The sequence below is a fragment of the Miscanthus floridulus genome, chromosome 7, assembly GCF_019320115.1.
Source record: "Miscanthus floridulus cultivar M001 chromosome 7, ASM1932011v1, whole genome shotgun sequence".
Taxonomy (NCBI): domain Eukaryota; kingdom Viridiplantae; phylum Streptophyta; class Magnoliopsida; order Poales; family Poaceae; genus Miscanthus; species Miscanthus floridulus.
The window spans coordinates 22,094,324-22,118,484 of NC_089586.1; the positions used below are offsets into that span (position 1 = coordinate 22,094,324).

General features: G+C 49.2%; 1 protein-coding gene across 4 annotated transcripts in view; it reads right to left on the reverse strand.

Moving 5' to 3' along the window:
• Window positions 1-4,164: 4,164 nt before the first annotated feature.
• LOC136466715 (calcium-transporting ATPase 5, plasma membrane-type-like) overlaps window positions 4,165-24,161 on the reverse strand; it is a 33,597-nt gene continuing 13,600 nt past the window's right edge. Inside the window, exons 24-36 of one of the 4 annotated variants that reach the window (XM_066465209.1) lie at window positions 24,061-24,120; window positions 22,070-22,231; window positions 15,322-15,438; window positions 15,071-15,169; window positions 14,843-14,980; window positions 9,864-9,914; window positions 9,523-9,623; window positions 6,297-6,342; window positions 6,075-6,209; window positions 5,815-5,922; window positions 5,639-5,730; window positions 4,961-5,043; window positions 4,165-4,809 (exon numbers count right to left, since the gene is read on the reverse strand). In XM_066465209.1, the coding sequence (XP_066321306.1) occupies window positions 4,751-4,809; window positions 4,961-5,043; window positions 5,639-5,730; window positions 5,815-5,922; window positions 6,075-6,209; window positions 6,297-6,342; window positions 9,523-9,623; window positions 9,864-9,914; window positions 14,843-14,980; window positions 15,071-15,169; window positions 15,322-15,438; window positions 22,070-22,231; window positions 24,061-24,120 (1,251 nt within the window). In that variant the 3' untranslated portion in view covers window positions 4,165-4,750. Of the gene's footprint in view, window positions 4,810-4,960; window positions 5,044-5,638; window positions 5,731-5,814; window positions 5,923-6,074; window positions 6,210-6,296; window positions 6,343-9,522; window positions 9,624-9,863; window positions 9,915-14,557; window positions 14,676-14,842; window positions 14,981-15,070; window positions 15,170-15,321; window positions 15,439-22,069; window positions 22,232-24,060; window positions 24,121-24,161 lie in introns of those variants that run through there. The other 3 variants (XM_066465211.1, XM_066465210.1, XM_066465212.1) reach the window with 3 other exon arrangements.

Consider the following 24,161-nt stretch of genomic DNA (forward strand, 5'->3'; position numbering starts at 1 on the left):
TAGGATCTGTTGAGGCGCTCGATGGTGGCAGTATGAGAGTGAAAGGAATCAAAGAGAGAATATAGATCAGGAGAGGTGACAGGCCAGGTGGCTTTAAAAAATGAGGGGCCAAAGCCATCTGGACCCGGGCTAGCATTGGAATGCATATGACGGTAAGCATGATGGATTTCGGCCCGGTCGAAAGGGGCATCTAGGTTACTAAGATCCAAGGGCCCCTCTAGATAGAGCTCACTGATATGAAATCCCCAATTAGTACTACGAGCACAGCCCAAGAGATTAAGGTAGAAGGAATGGAGGACTGCCGCTTTCTGATCATGGTTATGTAGCTCACAACCTTCGTGCTCGATGACTTGGATCTTGTTATGCCGGTGGCGTTGATTGGCACAGGCATGGAAGATCCAAGAGCACAGTCCATTAGTTTGGCTGAGAATGTTGACAATGAGAGTTCGCACATTGGATTCAGAGGTGCTTAAAGGGCGAATTTCTTGAACGCGATCCAATAGATTGATGACAATCCTACAATCTGTTTCCTGCTGAGTGAGGTTTTGTTTTCGCCCCCTCCAATTTCTGAGCGCAAACCGCAAAGCGGGTTTCTTTAAGCTTGGCGGCAAGCACAGCAGCTGGATCACCGTTGTTCGTCCGACAACACCAGGCTGTGGCAGAGACCTCGCGGAATCCGGGGCACTGAATCCAATAGTTCTCAAAGCGAAAGAGCTTAGACTTAGGGATGGCGGTAGAGAAATCAATCTTTAGAGGAACATGGTCAGAGGTGGTTCTGGTGAGAGAAGAGAGGACAGTACCGGGGAGCCTCTCATCCCAGGCAAGATTAATGAACACTCTGGTAGACCATGTGAAGCTTCTGTCAAGGAGGGGCAACTCAACGAGGCACATTTTATTGCAGTCGTTAAAAGCTTCTGCCTCAGATAGCCGAAAATTAGGATTATTCTTCTCATGAGCATATCTTATCATATTGAAATCTCCACAGAGCATCTAGGGAGTGTTAGTAGGTGGAGAAATGGATTTGAGCTCATCCAGAAAGGCCGGTCTGAGCTCAGGGGAGGATGAAGCATAGACATTGGTAATAAACAAGGGGAGATTAGTGGTGGTAGAGGCGAGAAGAGTTGAAATAGTATTAGTAGTAGAGGAGGAGCCAATGGAGGAGAAAAAGGAGTCTGACTAAGCAGAAAGGATACCCTCACATGAACCATTGGCGCTAGCACAATGAAAGTTGTTAAGGCGGCGAGGGAGGAAAGAGTAAAGTTTGTGCTTAGGGATGCCAGCCAACTTAGTTTCTTGAAGAAGGACTAGATTAGGGGTAGAAGAAAGGAGCTCAGCGAGGACATCACCACATTTAACAGAATCACCAAGACCTCTCACATTCCAGCTGCAAACTTTGATGCTTCTATTCATTAAGGAAGTGTTCAACACCATACATGGGACAGTGCATAGAGACAGCTGTCAGACTATCTACATTATTCAGGCTGCAACCTGGGATACAAGGTGTAGGAACACAGATAACAGATGTGCTACAGAGAAGCATCTCATAACTTAGTCTAGGAGGGGGGTTCTTGGCGCCACTACTAGTAGGAGCAAAATTGGGAGCAGGTAGCCTCCCGGAGCGATAGATGGCGCCACCGTCATGCACGTCTTCTTGGGAACCCATCACTGTCCAGTTGATGGCGACGACGTCACACCGGAGATGCCTGCGAGCTCTTCCTCGCTAGCGCCGCAGGCAGCAGCAATGTCGGTGAGGGACTCATCATCACTTGAAGGATAGTAATTGTCAGATAAGAGATAAGAACGGGAGAGGGCGTTACGGAGGCGACGAGACGCACCAGTGAAGTCGAACTTAGCCTGCTGGACACGGGCAGCTTTCTCCTCAGGGGGCTCAAAGTTTGCCTCTTCCTTCTCCTTGAGCCTCATGCTCCTGCGTAGCTTGCGGGCACTGTCCTTGGCCCTCTTGCGCCTTGCACGCCTCTTCTGAGCACGACTCTCATGTTCCTCTTCAGTGTGCCCACCAGTGGATGAAGTGGTGGGCACATACAAGCTCAGTTCGGCCATAGCAGTGGCCGTGCCTTCCTCAACTGTCATGCTCAAAGGGGTGGGCTCACTCACGTCCAAAGATTTCCAAACGGGCCAGGCCCATCGGGCCAGCACGGGCACGATGCTGATTTGGCCCGGTACAAAAACGGCCCGGCCCGGCCTCTCCCGTGCCCGTGCCAAGCACGGCACGGCCCCATGCCCGTGCCTGGGCCGCGATGCCAGCCTGTTCGCACGGCACGGGCACGGCCCGCTCCAGAGGCCGGCACGGGGTCGGCACGGCTTGGAGCCGTTGGATGGAGACCCCGGCGATTCCTAGCCGTTGGATGTAGGGTTGGGACGAGTGGCTATATAAGCCAGCGGCCGCTCCTGGCTGCGCTGAGCCGCTGAGCACTGTGCTCATTCTCTCCCCCGCTCGGCCGCTTCCCAGTCCGCTCCGCTCCCCGCTCCGCTCTCCTCTCATCTTCGAAACCCTAGCCGCTCACTCACCCGATCTCCTCTCTTCTTCCTGCCCTCTGGTGGCTGGTGACGGCAGCGGTGGCTGGCACGGGCACACGGCACGGCCTTCTACACCCCCCTCTTCTCCCTGACCGGCGATGTAGCTTAGTCGTCTCCATCTCCTCGTCGTCTCTCTCTCGTCGGTCTCGTCGACCTCGCCGGACTCCGGCGTCATTGGGGCTCCGCAAGGATGCGTTGAGGTACCAGGACGCCGGATCTGAGCGACGTCGGCGTCGCCGTTGCCTCTGGTGCTCCGTCAAGCGAGGTGAGCTCAGATCTGCTTCTTGTTCTTCACTTCATTTCTTTTCTTGTTCTTGATTCGGTGTTCTTCACTTCTTGTTCTTGATTGTTTGTTCTTCATCTCTTCTTCTTCTTCTTGATTTAACCTTAGATCTGTTTCTTTTTTTTTGAAGCCGCTGGCGTTGAGGGACCGGAGGCCGGTGACGACGAGATGTCGGACGAGCAGGAGGACATCGGTCTCTCCATGACCATCAACGACGAGCTCCGCCTATGCGGGATGACCGGAGACGACGAGGACGATGTCGTTGGGGATGCCGAGGAGCTCTTTGGCCGTCGTGCTGCCGAGGAGCTCAACGGCGGCACTGCTGGTAACCCACTTCCCGTCGACGACGGTGATGGCCCCAACGCCGTCCAGGGCGACGCTCAAGCTCAAGCCGCTGGTGATGACGGCTCAAGCAGCAGGCCTAATCGCCCTTCTAAGCATGATAGTTTGATTGAAGATTTGAAGAATTATGCTGCTGTTTGTGAACATTTTAAGTGTTATTGAGGTTTTAGTGCCCAGGCACGGCACTAATCCGCTGGGCTGCCGTGCCTTGTGGCACGGCACGGCACTGCCTGGACTCCTTAGTGTCGTGCCTGGGCCGGAGTGGTGGCACAGCGGCACGGCACGGTCAGGATGCCGTGCCTGATAGTGCCGTGTTGCGCCGTGCTAGTGCCGTACCGTGCCCGGGCGGCCCGTTTGGAAAACTTTACTCACGTCCTGGAGCTCATGCTCAGGCACCCTGCCAACACCATACCAAGGGAGTGCAAGAGTAGGAGGTGACGCTAGGTGGTGGAGCTTGAAGCATTGGCATTGTTAGCGTTGGGATAGGGAGTGGCGCGCCTGGTATGAACAGGACGAAGGTTAGGAGTATCACTTGGAATCTCCCACTCAAGGATGGTGGCAACAAGATTTTGTGGATTGGTAGGCATCTGCGTAGGTGGGTTACTAACAGGATGGTAGATTGGAGGGGTGTGAAGAGCAGGAACAGGGCCAAAAGTGCAGTGCGAAAAATCAGGCATTGGATTGGCGTCAAGCCAGGTGCGGATAGTGTGCACCCTGGCAATAGAAGCAGGCCCACTATGATTGCGCACCAGCAGCTGCTCAGGCACTTCACGATCATGATCAAGTCGAACAACAGCACGCATAGAGGTGAGATCAAGATTGAGGAGGCAGTCAGGATCAATGCAGTGGGAAATTAAAAACAAATCATAATTCCACTGGAGTTCTACACTAGTCACTAGCTATGTTTAATTTCCGGCGCCAAAGTGAAAACATAGCCTCTTGGGAATATGGATGGCCGTACCTTGTGCTTACTGCTAATCATAGTATCATGCAAAAAAATGTACCAAAAACTGCCAATAAAAACGGCTTAACAATCACAATACATATGGCCAGTCAATTTTTTGAAATACAACTATTATGGCAAACCAAAGGCAACTCTAACAAAATCAGACAATTCATATTACAAATTTCAAATCCTTCGACCGCATCCCAGTAGCAATCAGATATCAGACTTTACACCCAACAGTGACCAGTAGAGTGTTTGACAATGTTCTAGATTGCATCTAAAAGGAAAATGATATTAGGTAAAAAGAGCTACACTCCACTCCTGCCGACAAGAAAAACTGTTTATAGTGACTTTACCAAAGGATTCTGAGACCGATTGCACAACTTGTGCAATGAACCACTGGAGGTCCTGAACTTCGTTAGGCTACAGTAAACATATTTTGTTTACATACAGTGACTTCAAATTCTAGATCACGAGTCAGCGAGGATGTACCGATTGCTGACTACAGCCATAGAATTCATAGCCAGGGAGCAAGGTAGCATGGTTAGAAGAAATCAGCACCCCAAATTAGCCAACACCATCTATGTGCACCAACACTATTTCAGCATCTGATAATTTCGAAAAGTTGCCCAAGAACAGCTTCACACCCGTGATAATGCTATTCTGTCATCCTGAGTCTGTTGTGCTGCACTCTCACCACCTGCACATTAAGAGGCCCGAAGGTTACATATTTATTAAGTATAAAATAATGGCCGTTCCAATAAATAAGCAACATAAGAAGCAAACTGCAGCTGATGCAGATGCACTACAGTCCCAATATCTAACAAAAAAAGAGTAGGTGAGATCCTTACTTTTAGGCCAACACCTTAAGATGAGATCCTTCAATTCAGTCCTCGGAACTGGAATGAATTTTCCAACAAAAGCCAAGGGCCAACTGCATGACCAGGCAATAGTTAATTACAAGCAAGCTACAGTCAATCCTCTAGGGCACCTATCAGAAATTAAATCTCATCTGTTTTAAATCATAGAAAATTATATGAAACTAAAATGCCAGAAGCCGCCAATGCCGAGCTAGATGACCGGAGGTTGCGGCTGTGGATCAGGACAGCAATGCTGTTGTATGAAAAGAGGAAAGAGAAGGATGTAGTGGACTCCAGAGGAGGAAGGGAAGAGACCAGGGTGCTGAGGTTTGCCCCAATCCTCCTCCCTGACACGAACTTTTTTTAAAACGAATCTGACACGAGGTTATAGCTACAAATTGTTCCCATCATAATAATACACAATAGGGACATCACCTGCCAACATAAGCAAAAACCACCAGCAACACTGGGTTCAAAATTAAAATGTAACTGGTGGTACAAGTTCAGGAATAGGATGTCTGATCTTTTATATCTGGTGGTCGCCTTGTCGGATGGATGTTGCCCAAAAGTTCATGAGGCTATTAGATCTCTCCATCAAATTATTTTAGAAAGCATAGCTTATCCTTACAAAAAAAACTTAAGGTCATTAAAGTGGAAAAGGTATCTTACCTTAGAAAAGCAATAACTACAGAAACAAGCCAAAGCTTCCAGTTGAGTCTCACTGTCGATGTAAATTTCCCGAGGAACTCAATAATTATCACCTGACATAAAAAAGGCATGCCAGCAAGTGTTATGTACTTAAAATCCTAAATTTATTGCTAAAACTATCTAAAACCCCTTCATACCTGCATCACGACAGTTATGCTCACTACTGCCAAGAAAAGATGATTTCTTGAAACTCCGGCAAAGATGTTCAGTTCTTCTGGTTTACGAGAATTGACCTCATTAAACACCTATTGGGAAATGTGAAATCAAGGATTCGAGGTTCGTCAATTCCCAGAATGGTTTACGCATATGCTAGTGGTTACTAACATATTATATCCCTTGCTTCGAATGAAGAAAATCTAAGAATAAAAGAGAAATCAGTTGTCCAAACAATTGTTACCTGACACAAGACAAATGTGTTGAATATAAGTGTATTTTTCACTTTACTGGAGTGATCTAGTGTGTCATGAGTCAAATGCAAAAGATCCCGACCCTTAAAGTTGAGAGTCAGAAGAACAGCAACTTGAAAGACAGCCTGTGGTTACATATAAACATCAATATTTATCAAAAGGTAGTCCAGTCACAGTTTAAAGTTAGGCAACATCTGGCAGGACCTCAATACCTGAATAAACAAGTTTCTCCACATGATATTAGTCACAAGAGGTTCTCTGCATCAAATGCACAAGAATGTTAGCCATTTAAGCATATACAACAAAAAAATATGAAAAAAAAATACAATGAATCCTTTAGTTTTAAATTAATCTGAAATGCAAATAATATAAAGAATATGCGATTTCTTGGGTGATTCCTTCACCAGGAAATTACATTTTCAATGCAGGAACAACATAACCTTAAGAAAGATATGTGTCAAGCTAAATGGTGATGCTCAGTAAAAAGTTACACAGACCCTGATGAACCAGTAACAGGTAATAAAAAATAAAAATGACAAATAAAAATAAGTACTAACAATAAACACATCATTAGAAAAACCCAACCAACCTAGGAGTAACTAGGTGGCATTGTAAATAAGAAGAAATAGTCACCCAAATTTGAGCCAAAGATGACTTGTGTTAAGGTATAATAGTCAAGGGTATTAGTGTAATCATCTAGTCTAGGGTTTCCCTCTTGTGTCTCCCATATACTCTATATATAGTCCCTATTGGGCCTCAATATTATCATCCAGTTGAGTCTCTCTTTATTCGTAACAGAACCTAGGTGGGAAGGGTGTACAAACACAACTAACATAAATAAACATAAAATAGCCACTACATTCTACTCTCTAGTCTCTACTTCATGAAAAAAAAGAGGCATTTGGTAAGGCAGCTGGCAGGACCTCCAAAACTGAACTTCGGCAACTAGCTTCTTTCACATCACATATAATACTCCCTCCAGTTAAAACTTTAAAATACTTTGGCGTTTTGGACAGAGAATCTTCGATATCTCTGAACGCTATTTTCTACTGAAATATATGTGTAAACTTTAATAATTTTATGAGAAGAGCATCTCCAGCAGTTCCCCAATACCTCCCCCAATAATTTTATGAGAAGAGCATCTGAACGCTATTGGGGTAGCCCAATATTGTTTTTCAGATTTATTGGGGGAGCTGCTACATCAGATCACCAATAATGCCCCCAATACGTGGGACCTAGCTGTCAGATTCTTCTTTCTACTCTCTGCCCATCGCACGCTCAGATCCAGCGCACAGCGACCATGCAACCCCCACCCCGGGATTGAGGCCACCGCCGCTCGCCAGCTCTCGCGGTCTCGCCCCCGCCGTCGAACCATGTTGCAGCCATGGCGCACGGCGAGCTCCGGTGCGAGTAGAGAGGTGGAAAAAGTGGTAGTTACTGTGGGGAGATGGGCAAGATATTGGTGGCCACCAAAAAAAGGGAGGGCTAATGGCTATTGCGGGACTGCTGGAGAAGAAAAAGTGAGCTATCTCCCCCAATATGACAGTTTTATGGGGATGAGGGGTGGGATTGGGAGACTGTTGGAGATGCTCTTATGGAAGTTTCACAAAATTGACTTGACTGAATATTATCCAAGACGTCTATGTTTGTGACTAGAGAGAATAAAAAAAAGGGCATACCCAGTGCAGAGAGCTCCGCTCTGTGCGGGGTCTAGGGAAGGGTGTCAGTGGCAAGCCTTACCCTCGCCTATGCAATGCGAGGAGACTGCGACTCGAACCCGGGACCTTCCGGTCACAGGCGGTAAGACTCTACCGCTTGCACCAGGCCCACCCTTCACCAGAGAGAATAATTAATTGTAATAATATGGAGTATTAATCATTTTTACAGCTTGGTACAAGCTTTCACAGGTCAATGATTTTCTTTGATATATGAATCAATCAGCACCATTCTGGGTAACTTCACCTAATGTAGGACCAAATAAAGTAGGGACTAATCTTGACATGTGCAGACGCCTTACAAACTGAGTGAAGCAGGAGTATTTAACAACCTTTATTAGGAGAAGAGAGCTTTGCAACTAACCATTATATTAGGCAAAATTGCCTCTATAACACTATGCACTATCCATGAACAGGTTTGCTAGCATACCACCTCTACAAACCCAGGTTGATATTTTAGCACTCTATACTTCCAAGTTTTTATCTTTGCTAGCACTCCATGAAGCCAGTTGTCTTCCTCCCCTCCTCATTTGCCATGGCGGAGCCCTCCCTCCCTCGCCCTCTCTCTTGTGGATGTGTACATGGTGTTGGGCCTCAACGTGGGACACTCCTGGTGGATGTGGTCATGGTGCAACGTGTCCATGAACGCAGCACATGACTAACACAGACCATGGAGCCACAGGACGCATTGCTGCCCATGGCAACAAGCGGACAAGCGGTAGACAGGTTTGCATGAGCTATTGAGCTCACCGCTAGGGGACCCCAAGAATGAAGATGCGCCTCAACGAACATGCCCTCCCTGATACTCTCCCTGGGCCTCAGTCTCTTTCAGCACATGAAGCCAGCATAAGCTTGGTATGAAGCCAGAGGCAATGAGTTCGGAGGAGCCTACGATATGTGTGGTGAACTGGTGAACAGAGGGTAGGTAGATGGAAGGTTGAAGGCAGAGAGAGGTGGACAAGGAACTGGGAATAACTGTGGAGATGGAGGAAATAACGGTGAGAGGCGCCACATCCAAACCTGAGCCATTGGTATTCAATTCTGTGCACAATGCTATGATGGGGGAAAAACAAGGAAGTAATTAAGGAGTGCTAAAATAGCAAACTGGGTTGGAAGAGTGGTATGCTAGAAAACCAGATTGTGGAGAGTGCTTTTGCAGCAATATTGTCACCATGTTATTGTAGGTTGATTATTGAAAATTTTGAAACATAAACGACTAACTGCTAACTGAAAAAAAGATGATGTTGGCAGAAGAATAAAGTGCAGATGCAGATTTTGTGTTAGATCTGTTTGTTTGGTTGCCTGCATTAGTTTACATCCAGGATTGTGCAGTGCAGCTTATCCATGTTTGGTTGACTGCAAAGGCCCTTATGCAGGTTTGCATAGTATCCATAATAAGCCCAATGCTGCATTAGCTAGTACGCTAGAACTGGTCATATAAGCCAATGCATGCGCCTTGCACAAGCTGATGAGGTCCACAAAAATAGATTCTCACCTCCCCACCTATACTAGAACATTGAGGTGACCACATGCAACGCAACATGATGTAACCAACCGAAAGCAATCTTACTTTATGTTTGCAAGTGCAGAGGACAACCAAACACCAACATATTGCATTTATTTATGGTGGATTGGGTTATGCTGCATAAGGCCTAATGCAGGCTAAGCCTAGTGGAGGAAACCAATCACACCCATAATGATTCAAAAGGAAAAGACTTCTAACCTGCGTCCAACAGGTGGCCGCCTCATAAGTTGATCCGTTGGTGGTTCAGTAGCCAAAGCAAGAGCACCAAGTGTGTCCATGATGAGATTAACCCAGAGAAGCTGCATAAGAAACAAAAGGAAGCTAATATTTGTTGGTGTCCAATTTTAAAATAAAAGCTTAATACTTTAACTACACTTTGTTCATTAACAACTTGGTTTGGTCCATGGCAAGTTGGCAATATTATTTTCACATTGACATTTATTTCTAAGCCATGGGCTTTATAATGCATTACTGAGGAGTTCACTCTAACACACAAAGATGATCTACACTTTTTGGAGACATGAGGGGAGTGGAGTAACTTCGCCTATGGTGGGGCGCCTTTGGTGTCCCAGCATAGCAGGTCCTAAGCCCTGGTAAAGGAGGAGGATTGTGTTAGGCGCGGCGAGCCAATGTAAAAACTTAGCCACTTTAATGGAGATGAAACCCAAAAAGAATCACGTTGGGGCGTAACCCTCTTAGCGACGCGCCATGTCGGAACCCGGGTATGGTGTTAAATGAGCAAGGGCCGGGTCGTCACCCCCGTGACGCGCCGTGTCGCGATCTGAACATGGTGTCAAGTGAGCAAGGATCAGGTTGTCGCATCCTTAGTGGCGCGCCACATCGGCGCCCGGGTGTGGTGCAAAATGAGCAAGGGTCTTCACACCTACCTCGGCGGGTGCGAAGGGTAAGGAAGCTAGTCAAGCCAACTAGGATCCGTTTAGGTAGCTGGAATGTAGGGTCCCTTATAGGTAAGTTAAGAGAGTTATTGGACACAGCGGTTAGGAGGCGTGTAAATATCTTATGTGTCCAAGAGACTAAATGGAAGGGGCAGAAGGCGAAGGAGGTGGACAATACCGGCTTCAAGCTCTGGTACACAGGGACAACTTCAAATAAAAATGGAGTAGGAGTTTTGATTGATAAGCGCCTCAAGGATGGTGTGGTGGAGGTGAGAAGGCAACGGGATAAGATCATCTTAGTTAAACTTGTCATTAATGATATGGTCTTAAACGTAATTAGTGCGTATACCCCCAAAGTAGGCCATGATGAGAGTGCTAAGCAGCTTTTTTGGGAAGACTTAGATCGCTTGGTTAGAGTTGTCCCTAGTAGCGAGAAGCTCTTTATAGGAGGTGATCTTAATGACCATGTAGGTACATCAAGTGCAGGTTTCGAGGCGGTTCATGGGGATTTCGGATATGGTAGTAGGAATCAGGAGGGAGAGGAAGTCTTAGACTTCGCCATAGCTTTTGGTCTGATGATAGCTAACACTTTTTTCGTAAGAGACGGTCCCATTTAGTGACCTTTAGTAGCGGCCAGTACTCTAGTCAAATCGACTTTGTCCTTACAAGAAGGAGGGATAAACGAACATGCGTGGACTATAAGGTGATACCTGGAGAATGTGTGGTCGCTCAACACAAGCTGGTGGTGGCTGACTTCCGCTTTCTGGTGCAAGCTCGTGGAAACAAACAAGCTAGGGTTGCTAGAACGAAGTGGTGGAAATTTGAAGGGGAGGCATCAAAGGTCTTTAAGGAAACGGTCATTGAAGAGGGCCCTAGGAATGATGAAGGCGATGCAAACAGCATGTGGGAGAAGATGGCAACATGCGTTCGAAAGGTTGCTTCAGAGGTGCTTGGAGTGACCAAAGGGAGCAGATGCGACTCAAAAGACACTTGGTGGTGGAATGAAGATGTGCAAAAGGCTATTAAGAAAAATAAGGAGTGTTATAAGCGCTTGTATCATGACAGGTGTGCAAACAACATAGAGAAGTACAAGGTGGCAAAGAAGACTGCAAAACGAGCGGTGAGTGAGGCAAAGGGGCGGGCCTATGAGGACCTTTACCGATGTTTGAGTACGAAGGAAGGAGAGAAGGACATTTATAGGATGGCTAGGGCTCGCGATAGGAAGACAAGGGACTTCAACTAAATCAAGTGCATAAAGGATAAGAGGGAGTAGCTCTTGGTGAAGTAGGATGAGATCAGACATAGATGGCAAAAGTATTTTGATAAATTATTCAATGGTGAGAACGAGAACACCACCGTTCAACTGGATGACTCGTTTGATGACACTAACAGGCGCTTTGTGCGGAGGATTCAAGAATCGGAGGTCAGAGAAGCCTTGAAAAGGATAAAAGGGAGCAAAGCGATGGGCCCTGATGGTATCCCAATCAAGGTGTGGAGATGTCTCGGGGATATAGTTATAGTATGGCTAGCCAAGATGTTCAACAATATCTTTCGATCGAACAAGATGCCTGAGGAGTGGAAAAGAAGCATATTGGTACTAATCTACAAGAACAACGGAGAAATCTAAAGTTGTACTAATTATCAGGGAATTAAGTTGATGAGCCACACTATGAAGTTATGGGAGAGAGTCATCGAGCAGCGCCTGCGAGGAACGACGCAGATATCAACAAACCAATTTGGTTTCATGCCCGGAAGGTCAACCACAGAAGCAATCTTCTTAATAAGACAGGTTATGGAGCGGTTTAGAGAGCAGAAGGACCTCCACTTGGTTTTCATTAACTTGGAGAAGGCTTATGACAAAATACCAAAAAATGTTATGTGGTGGTCTTTGGACAAACATAAAGTCTCATCAAAGTACGTGACCCTCATCAAGGACATGTACAACAATGTTGTGACTAGTATTCGATCAAATGATGGTAACACAGATTACTTCCCGATTAAAATTGGACTTCATCAAGGGTCAGCCTTAAGCCCATATCTCTTTGCCTTGGTAATAGATGAGGTTACCAGTAACATACAAGGAGATATCCCTTGGTGTATGTTGTTCGCTGATGATGTAGTGTTAGTGGACGAAAGCCAGACGGGAGTAAATAAAAAACTAGAGTTATGACGGCAGATCCTTAAGTCTAAAGGTTTTAGATTGAGCAGAACTAAAACCGAATACATGAGATGCGACTTTGGCAGAGTTATACAGGAGGAGAGAGATGTGAGTTTGGAAGGTCAAGTAGTGTCTAAGAAGGATACCTTTTGGTATCTGGGATCGATGCTACAGAGGGATGGAGATATTGATGCGGACGTTAGCCATAGAATCAAAGCAAGGTGGATCAAGTGGCGACAAGCTTCTAGTATTCTCTGTGACAAGAGGGTACCACAAAAGCTAAAAGGCAATTTCTATAGAACGGCAATTAGACCGGCTATGTTGTATGGAGCAGAACGTTGGCCTACAAAGATTCGACATGTTTAACAACTGAGTGTTGCAGAAATATGTATGTTGCGATGGATTTGTGGTCACACAAGAATGGACCGAGTTCGGAACGATGATATACGTGATCGCCTAGAGGTAGCACCAATTGAAGAAAAACTTGCCCAACATTGGTTGGGATGGTTTGGCCATGTCCAAAGGAGACCTCCAGAGGCACCAGTGCATTGTGGAGTCCTAAGACAAGCTAATAATATGAGGAGAGGTAGAGAAAGACCGAAATTGACATGGAGAAAGGCAATAAAAAGATATTTGAAAGCTTGGGATATATCTAGAGATCTATGTTTGAATAAGAGTACTTGGAAAGCAGCTATTGAAGTGCCTAAACCGTGACTTGGGGCTCTTGATGGGTTTCAACTCTAGCCTACCCCAACTTGCTTGGGACTGAAAAGCTATGTTGTTGTTGTTGTTGGTGTATGAGGGGAGTGGAGTCTTTACTTGTAAATCCATTTACATAACCTATTTTTTTGGTTCAATAACCTTTGAGCCTTGGCAGCGGTTTTGGTCCTCCGAGATACAAGATATTTTTATGGACGGCGATTAGAGATAAGTGCTGGACTGCAGACCGGTTATCCCAAAGACAACTCCCTATCCCGTGCAATGTATTATTTATGACCAAGACTTCAAGAGGAGACAGTGCAGCATATCCTCACTAATTGTGTTTTTGCTAGGCAATTTCGGTATAATTTACTAGCCCCTCTTGGGCTTGAGTGCACTGCACCTAGAAGGAACGAGAAGAGCTTCACTGATTGGTGGAGACAAGCAAACAAAAAAGTTGTGAATACCCAAAGAAAAGGTTTTAACAGTATGGTGATCCTGGGAGCATGGACCTTGTGGCTTCAAAGGAATAGAGGTTTTGACGTTGTGATTCCTTCCCTAGCAAGGGCACATCATTCCTTCAAAGAGGAAGTGAGTCCATGGTGCTTTGCTGGTGCTCGAAAACTTCAGGATCTATTTTTCATTTTTTTGGGTCGTGGACGTGGAGAGATGCTAGAGTGTCTAGAAAGGCCAGTTCCTTGCGACCTTCTCTTGTCTCATAGGTGAGGCATAGAGGTTGCATTGTATGGGATTTCTATCCCCTTTCTTTCTCTCTATATAATATCAATATACACAACTCTACTGTGTGTTCGAGAAAAAAAAAACACATTACTCAAAAAGAAAAGATGTTATTCCTAATAGTTACTACATCACATTTGTGCATATATCTTTAATAGCTTAGCTTTGGATTACATGTCTGCAACTAATTCCTGTTTACACATAAAGCACTTGATTCACCTAGTAAAAGAATGATAAAATAATAGCAGGATTTGGTTCAGGTTAGTAGCACAAAATGGAGAGCAACAAGACAAGACCAAGTGTATAATGCTAACAACCACATATTGCAGCATGCAACATTGCAACCATTTATAATAATTCAGGAAACTGCAAGATGGGTTGTGTCTTCGCTCGACAAGTTTGGACCCTGATTTTGCAACAGTTAGGGCTGCTGCAGTTGGCACCACAACCTACTGTGACTCGTTTCTCGGGGTGGTGGAAGAGATCAATTGCAGCTGTCCCCAAAGAAGCGCATAAAGGCCTCAACTCCTTGATAATTTTGGTGGCATGGGAGATCTGGAAGCATCGCAACTCTTGTGTCTTTGACAACAAGAGGCTAAGCGTTCAGGAGGTCATTAGGGCTGTTAGCTCGGAGGGAGGTCTCTGGTGCTCGGCTAGTCGGCTGGAGCCTCTAAACTCCAGGAGCTTGTTCTCAGGTCATGGCCTGCTGGAGCTTAAAGCTCGGAGGCATTTGGTCGTTTCTGCTGTTATTGTGGCGAGTCTGTAACTTAGTGTCCAGGGGTGTGGGGTGTGTGAGTTGGGTCTCTTAGACCCGTGTAACATTTTTCTACCTTAATGAAATGATGCGCAGTTCTCCTGCGCTGTTCGAGGAAAAAAAAAGGTGCGGCAAGAGTAAGTTATCTCTTGGTATTCAGAAATCGGTTGCAGTTAAAAACTTAAAATATCAATATAACCACACTAAATATCTTATTTAGTATAGCTATAGCAGTAATTGTTTAAAAAACATACTACAGATGTTTATACAAACCTGAACAGCATTTAGAGGAACATTTCCTGAGGAAACAGCAGCAATAACATTGATGACAAGAGCTGCAACATTTACGGTAAGCTGGAACTGAATAAACTTTTGGATATTTGCATAAACAGAGCGACCCCAGCGAACCACCTATAATATAAAACAAATGAAGAACATATAAGAAAACGCTGTATTAGGTGCATATTATCAAGATCGTTAGATTCTAAAAATATGCCAAACCTTCACAACAGAAGAAAAATTGTCATCCAGAATAATTATGTCTGAGCTCTCTTTAGCTACTTCTGTTCCTTGGATGCCCATAGAAAGACCAATGTCTGCCTGATAAATGGGAGTAATGATAAGATTGAGAAGGAGAAGAAAGAAACCTCAACATGTTAGTAGTACCGCATTACCAAATAGTGCATCATATAATCACATGCATGGCGAATTCTTGTATTCATTTATAATATGAACTCCCAAATTGAATGTACCTCATGCAATGCAGGAGCATCATTTGTTCCATCACCAGTAACGGCTACAACATGGCCTATTTTCTTAAGAGCTTTTACTAGGAGAAGTTTGTCATTAGGAGAAGATCGTGCCATCACCTGCAATGTATTGTTGATAGATCTTAGTCCCAGTAGAACAGTCAATAGCAAGAGCACATAATGAACAATATAAAGTGTAATCCAAGGACTAAACACAGAACACCTGTCCATTTACATGATGAAATAAAGAGTCAAAAACTGACTCGACAATGATGGATAAGTCTCATGTGTGGCTGGTCTTTGTGGGGCTATGATGCTCACATGGTCATGGTCCTTGACCATGGTCCTTGTGGCTGTTTTTCTGTTTTTAGGACAGCATCTTAGACTAGAGGACAGCATCTTAGAGGACAGCATCTTAGACTAGAGGACAGCATCTTAGCTAGGACAGCATATTAGCATCTTAGACTAGCATCTTAGACTAGCATCTTGGCATATGCTTGGCTGGCTAGCAGCCTATAAATATGTAACCCCAACCCCTTGGGTTGGCATGGCATTTGTGTGAGCTTGTGTGAGAAATAGACAAGAAAATTGCCCCAACTCCTAGTGTCATCCTCTCTCGATGAGAGTAAGAATTCTCCTACTACCAAGAGTGAGAATTCAGCGACTAACAAGTGGTATCGGAGCCGTATTATCCTGTAGCCTGAGCATCTCTTGCTCATCTTCTCTCCCAGCCCCACAACAGCCCCAGCTGTTGGCAGCAGCAGCTCCTCCGGCCGCTCCTGTTCACTCCTCTCCCAGCTCGTCTGAAGCAGCCCTCTCCCCACGCAGCAGCCCCCCGGTAGCGCGTCATGTCCGCAGGGCAGTCTCAGCGCTCGGTCGCCTCGAGCACGCGGCGTCGGCAGGAGGCCGAACTTGCCGCGGCAGAGGAACGCGAGCGAGCGGCGGCAGAGACCGCTGCGGCGGCGGCAAGGGCGTCGAGGCTAGCAGCGGCGGAGCTGGCAGCAGCCAGAGCGGAGGCGGAAGCAGCGGCGGCGGCGAATGCAGCGCGTGCGGCGGCGGCGGAGGTCGAGGCTCTGCGCGGCAGCATCGGCAGCTCCATTTCCGCTGACGACACCGCCGACGCGGACCTCGAGCTGCTAGAGAGGGAGGCAGCGCGAGCGCGGGCGGCGCAGTGGACAGCCGCGCACGTCCACGAGCGTGGCGGCAGCCCAGACAGGCGCGGACGCGCTGGCGGCGCTCCTGGAGGAGGCGCGCACGGCGGTGGCGCTCCTGGGGCAGCCGCGCACGCCCACGAGCGCGGCGGCAGCCCAGACAGGCGCGGACGCGCCGGTGGCGCTCCTGGAGGAGGCGCGCACGGCGGCGGCGCTCCTGGAGGAGGCGCGCACGGCAACGGTGGCGGACGGGTCGATGGAGAGCGCGGCCTTCACAGGCAGCGTGGCTCTCTCTCCCCGGATCGGTACCGACGGGTCGATGGAGAGCGCGGCCTTCACAGGCAGCATGGCTCTCTCTCCCCGGATCGGTACCGTGGTTACCACGGGCTCCAGGCTGTTGTCAGGGACGTCGGTCCCGGCGGTGGGTGGCCTACCCTCACCAAGACCAACTACGTCGAGTGGGCTGCGGTGATGAGGGTAAAGCTCCAGGTGCGGCACATGTGGGAGGCAGTCCGGTACGGCGACGTCGACTACGACCTAGATCGACGGGCGCTGGATGCTCTCATCGCTGCAGTCCCGCCCGAGATGCAGTTCTCGCTTACCAGCAAGCGGACTGCCAAGGAGGCTTGGGACGCCATCGCTGCGGCACGCATCGGCAGCGACCGCGCCCGCAAGTCCACACTGCAGGCACTTCGTAAGGAGTGGGAGAACCTGGCCTTCAAGCCAGGTGAGGACGTTGATGACTTTGCTCTCCGTCTCAACACTCTGTTGCAGAAGATGGTGCAGTTCGGCGACGACACCTACGGCGAGGAGAGAGCTGTCGAAAAGCTCTTCCGCTGCGTCCCCGAGAAGTACAAGCAGATGGCTCGCTCGATCGAGTCGCTGCTGGATCTCTCCACGATGTCGATCGAGGAGGCGATAGGTCGCCTCAAGGTCGTCGATAGTGATGAGCCACAGTCCCTCTCGGGGCCCATCACCACTGGCGGGAAGCTCCTTCTCACTCGGGAGCAGTGGCTTGCCAGCCAGGGTGACCGGAGGAAGGGGGAGCCTTCTTCCACGACAGGCGGCCGCAAGCGTGGCAAGCCGCGCAAGGCGCGCAGAGACGCCCAGGCCGGGGCGCGAGGACGTGCCGAGGGTGATGCCCGCGGAGGCGCCCAGGGCGGCGCCGCCGGCAGGCACAAGCCGGCACGAGACGACACCTGCCGCAACTGCGGCCAGCTTGGCCATTGGGCCAAGGACTGTCGACAGCCACGACGCGGCCAGGCCCACGTCGCACAGGCGGAGGAGGAGGAGCCGGCTCTGTTCATGGCACATGCCAGCATCGAGCTACCTCCAGCGGCACCAGCCGCAGCGGCTCTCCTCCACCTTGACGAGCCAAAAGCACACGCCCTCCTCGGCGACAGCTCCGGCAATGACAAGACTGACGGGTGGTGCCTCGACACCGGCGCCACCCATCACATGACCGGCCGACGGGAGTTCTTCACCGAGCTTGACTCTAGCGTCCGAGGCTCCGTCAAGTTTGGGGATGCCTCCGGCGTGGAGATCAAGGGCGTCGGCTCCATCATCTTCACCGCCGTGTCTGGTGAGCACAGGCTGCTCACCGGAGTCTACTACATCCCCGCGTTGAGGAACTCCATCATCAGCTTGGGACAGCTGGATGAGAACGGTTCGCGCGTGGTGGTTGAGGACGGAGTCATGAGGATTTGGGATCGTCGTCGTCGCCTTCTTGCCAAGGTATCCAGAAGCGCAAATCGACTCTACGTCCTTAACGTGCAGGTGGCACAACCCCTCTGTCTCGCTGCTCGTCGGGACGACGAGGCGTGGCAGTGGCACGAGCGTTTCGGGCACCTCCACTTTGAGGCCCTGAAGCGGCTCAGTGCCACGGAGATGGTGCGAGGCCTGCCGTGCCTCGACCATGTGGAGCAGCTCTGCGACGTCTGCGTGTTGACGAAGCAGAGGCGACTCCCCTTTCCCCAGCAGGCGAGCTTTCGAGCCAAGGAGAGGCTCGAGCTCGTGCACGGGGACTTGTGTGGCCCGGTGACACCGGCCACACCGGGAGGACGACGCTACTTCCTGCTGCTCGTCGACGACCTCTCCCGCTACATGTGGGTGATGGTCCTCGGCAGCAAGGGAGAGGCTGCGGACGCCATCAGACGCGCGCAGGCTTCTGCGGAGGCGGAGTGCGGCCGCAAGCTGCGCGTGCTGCGCACCGACAACGGCGGCGAATTCACGGCGGCTGAATTCGCGTCGTACTGCGCTGACGAGGGTATTCAGCGCCACTACTCCGCGCCGTACAGCCCGCAGCAGAACGGCGTCGTCGAGCGGCGCAACCAGACGGTTGTGGGGATGGCTCGGGCCCTCCTCAAGCAGAGGGGGATGCCGGCTATCTTCTGGGGAGAGGCGGTGGTGACGGCCGTCTACATCCTCAACCGCTCGCCTACCAAGGCGCTCGACGGCAGGACGCCGTACGAGGCTTGGCATGGGCGCAAGCCGGCGGTCTCCCACTTGCGGGTCTTCGGCTGCCTCGCATTCGCCAAGGAGCTTGGCCACATCAGCAAGCTCGACGACAGGAGCACTCCGGGAGTGTTCATCGGCTACGCGGAGGGCTCGAAGGCCTACCGCATCCTCGACCCGAAGACACAGCGTGTGCGCACGGCGCGCGACGTTGTGTTCGACGAAGGGCGAGGATGGGCGTGGGACAAGGCAGTGGACGACGGCTCGGCTCCGACGTACGACTTCACTGTCGAGTACGTCCACTTCGAGGGAGCTGGGGGAGTAGGCAGTTCTTCTTCGGCGAGCGCGTCTACCCCAGTCTCCGAGCCTCCACCGACCCCGGCACCTGCTACTCCGACAGCACCACGCTCTCCAGCCAGGACCTCGGCTGCGATGAGCTCTTCGCCGGCTCCACCACAGCCGGCAACGCCACGCACTCCAGCACCGACAGGCACCACTCCGGGCACGTCTACTCCACCACCAGCTCGTGTCGAGCACGGCCCGGTTGAGCTCGCTACTCCGCTCTCTCACGACGAGGAGCGCGTCGACGCGTACCACGACGGTGAGCCGTTGCGGTACCGTACGGTGGAGAACCTTCTCGGCGACCAGCCGGTGCCGGGACTGGTGCCTCACGACCTGGAGGACCTGGAGGCGCAGTTGCACCTTGCGTGTGACGACGGCGAGCCTCGGTCGTTCGCAGAGGCCGAGAGACACGCGGCATGGCGCGCCGCGATGCAGTTGGAGATGGATGCGGTTGAGAAGAACCGCACCTGGGAGCTTGCTGACCTTCCTCGTGGTCATCGCGCGATCACCCTTAAGTGGGTGTACAAGCTGAAGAGGGATGAAGCCGGTGCCATCGTCAAGCACAAGGCTCGCTTGGTGGCACGAGGTTTCGTGCAGCAGGAGGGGGTCGACTTCGACGACGCCTTTGCTCCCGTGGCACGGATGGAGTCCGTGCGACTCCTCCTTGCGCTAGCTGCCCAGGAGGGCTGGCGTGTTCATCACATGGACGTCAAGTCGGCGTTCCTTAACGGCGACTTGAAGGAGGAGGTCTACGTGCACCAGCCGCCGGGATTTGCGATCCCCGGCAAGGAGGGCAAGGTGCTCCGCCTGCGCAAGGCCCTCTATGGCTTGCGGCAGGCACCGAGGGCGTGGAATGCCAAGCTGGATTCCACGCTAAAGGGGATGGGCTTCGAGCAAAGCCCGCACGAGGCGGCCATCTACCGACGGGGCAATGGAGGTAATGCCCTGCTGGTGGGTGTCTACGTCGACGACTTGGTGATCACCGGCACCAAGGATGCGGAGGTGGCGGCATTCAAGGAAGAGATGAAGGCCACCTTCCAGATGAGTGACCTGGGGCCTCTCTCCTTCTACCTGGGAATCGAGGTACACCAGGATGACTCTGGGATCACGCTTCGACAGACCGCCTACGCCAAGCGCGTCGTTGAGCTAGCTGGGCTCACCGACTGCAACCCAGCTCTCACTCCGATGGAGGAGAGGCTGAAGCTGAGCCGCGACAGCACGACGGAGGAGGTGGACGCTACGCAGTACCGGCGTCTTGTGGGGAGCCTTCGCTACCTCGCCCACACACGGCCGGACTTGGCATTCTCCGTCGGCTACGTTAGTCGGTTCATGCAGCGACCGACGACGGAGCACCAGCAGGCTGTGAAGAGGATCATCCGCTACGTTGCGGGGACTCTCGACCACGGCCTCTACTACCCGAGGTGCCCTGGGGCGGCACACTTCGTCGGGTACAGCGACAGCGACCACGCCGGCGACATCGACACCAGCAAGAGCACGAGCGGGATCCTCTTCTTCCTCGGCAAGTGCCTCGTTAGCTGGCAGTCGGTCAAGCAGCAGGTGGTGGCCCTGTCCAGCTGCGAGGCCGAGTACATAGCGGCCTCCACCGCTTCGACTCAGGCGCTCTGGCTCGCTCGACTGCTTGGTGATCTCCTCGGCAGAGACACTAGAGCGGTGGAGCTCAGGGTGGACAGCAAGTCCGCTCTGGCCCTGGCAAAGAACCCCGTGTTCCACGAACGCAGCAAGCACATCCGGGTGAGGTACCACTTCATCCGAGGCTGTTTGGAGGAAGGGAGCATCAAGGCGAGCTACATCAACACCAAGGACCAGCTTGCGGACCTGCTCACGAAGCCCCTTGGGAGGATCAAGTTCCTTGAGCTCTGCTCCAGGACCGGGATGGTTCAACTCTCCCACAAGACGACGCACAAGACTTAGGGGGAGAATGATGGATAAGTCTCATGTGTGGCTGGTCTTTGTGGGGCTATGATGCTCACATGGTCATGGTCCTTGACCATGGTCCTTGTGGCTGTTTTTCTGTTTTTAGGACAGCATCTTAGACTAGAGGACAGCATCTTAGAGGACAGCATCTTAGACTAGAGGACAGCATCTTAGCTAGGACAGCATATTAGCATCTTAGACTAGCATCTTAGACTAGCATCTTGGCATATGCTTGGCTGGCTAGCAGCCTATAAATATGTAACCCCAACCCCTTGGGTTGGCATGGCATTTGTGTGAGCTTGTGTGAGAAATAGACAAGAAAATTGCCCCAACTCCTAGTGTCATCCTCTCTCGATGAGAGTAAGAATTCTCCTACTACCAAGAGTGAGAATTCAGCGACTAACAGACAAAACCAGCTAGCAAGCTAAATGAAACTGAAAACGGTGAACATTTTGTATCTAGGTTTGTGGAACACAGATTCAGTTGTTTCAAATTTTCATATTTTTTATCTAGCAATTACAATAGTGCATGAGATATTGTAACAGAATGACAGAACATAGGATATCAGAAGTTAAGAAAAGGGACATTAGCAGTCATACTAGAGGAACAGTAGCAATCACAAGAACCAAGCTTAGCAATGACACAAACACCACACCACACTCAAATATCCTTGACTCAAATCAACCCAAACTAAATTATGTTGCATAGTACTACCTCCGTGGCTCCGTCCCAAATTATAGGTTGTTTTGACTTTTATAGGTACATAGCTCTTGTTATGCACCTAGATATACGCTATGTCTACTAGAAAAACCATAACGACCTATAATTTGGAACGGAGGGACTTTCAAACACAAATGAGTTAGACTTACATAAATCTTGCCGGCAACATTCTCCCTTTCAGTATCATCATAAGCACGGAAAACTCTTCCCTCTATTACAGCTTGTGCAGATGCCTCTGAATCATCGAGTATTCCACACTCAAGTGCTATTGCTTTAGCTGTCTTCAGATTATCTCCAGTTACCATTCGTACCTATTTATTTAGAAGGAATTTAGAAACCACAGAAGCCAGGCTAGATTCGTGATGACTTCACACTTCAGTAATGCAGACAAAATTTTAGAAAAAGTTAACATGGCCAACATTGTACGAATTACCGGGGAATTAAGTTGATGAGCCATACTATGAAGCTATGGGAGAGAGTTATCGAGCATCGCTTGAGAGCAGTAACGCGGGTCTCTATGAATCAATTTGGTTTCATGCCCGGAAGGTCAACCATGGAAGCCATTTTCTTAGTAAGACAAGTTATGGAGCGGTATAGGGAGAAGAAGAAGGACCTACACATGGTTTTTATTGACTTGGAGAAGGCTTATGATAAAATACCAAGGAATGTTATGTGGTGGGCTTTGGACAAACATAAAGTCCCAACGAAGTACGTCGGGCTCATTAAGGACATGTACAACAATGTTGTGACTAGAGTTCGAACAAGTGATGGAGACACGGATGACTTCCCGATTAGGATAGGACTACATCAAGGGTCAGCTTTGAGCCCTTATTTGTTTGCTTTAGTGATGGATGAGATCACAAGGGACATACAAGGGGACATCCCTTGGTGTATGCTTTTCGCGGACGATGTAGTGCTAGTTGATGAAAGCCGGACAGGAGTGAATCGGAAACTGGAGTTATGGCGGGAGACTTTGGAGTCCAAATGTTTTAGACTCAGCAGAACTAAAACTGAGTATATGAGATGTGACTTCGGCACTACTACTCGGGAGGAGAAAGATGTTAGTTTGGAAGGTCAAGTAGTGCCTAGGAAGGATACCTTTCGATATTTAGGATCAATGCTACAGAGGGACGGGGATATTGATGAAGATGTTAGCCATAGAATCAAAGCAGGGTGGATGAAGTGGCGGCAAGCGTCTGGTGTCCTATGTGACAAAAGGGTACCACAGAAGCTAAAAGGCAAGTTTTATAGGACGGCGATTAGACCTGCTATGTTGTATGGTGCAGAATGTTGGCCTACGAAAAGACGACATGTTCAACAGCTAAGTGTCGCGGAAATGCGTATGTTGCGTTGGATTTGCGGTCATACAAGAAGGGATCGAGTTCGGAACGATGATATACGTGAGAGATTAAGGGTTGCGCCAATTGAAGAAAAGCTTGTCCAACACCGGTTGAGATGGTTTGGACATGTGCAACGGAGACCTCCAGATGCACCGGTGCGTAGTGGAATGCTAAGTCAGGATAGTAACGTGAAGAGAGGCAGAGGAAGACCGAAGTTGACTTGGGTAGAGGCAATAAAAGGAGACTTGAAAGGATGAAATATACCCAAAGACTTAGCCTTAGATAGGAGTGCTTGGAAGACAGCTATTCACGTGCCTGAACCTTGATTGCTTTTGATGGGTTTCAACTCTAGCCTACCCCAACTTGTTTGGGACTTAAAGGCTTTGTTGTTGTTGTTGTTGTAACATGGCCAACATTCATGTGCTTTCACAACCACTAAATACAAATAAACAGTTTTTGTATCTAGAGATAATAGAAAAATACCCATGGTAGGAGATCCACTTTACCAAGTACCCATGTTAGAAGATTCATTCACTTTACCATTTTGAATTGCATCTCAAAACAGAAAAATAAAATTATCAAACATCATACTGAGCTAACCAGTAAAAGAATACAAATTCATGAAAAAAAAACTTATGAAAGCTGGTTTTCTAACATGGGTATTATATGATGAATAATATTTAATAATGAAATACTATGCAAGAAACCTCAGCACACTTTTTTTCTGAGACAGATATGGCTTCTTATTTCGAACAATCCTCAAACGTTTGCTTAGGCATGAATGCAACACAAATGCACACCTCAACACCAGCCTTTTTGCACAGTTCAACAGCATCTCTTACTTCAGGGCGACAAGGATCCTGCAAATAAACAGGGGAAACTCAGCAACAAGCAAGGGCTA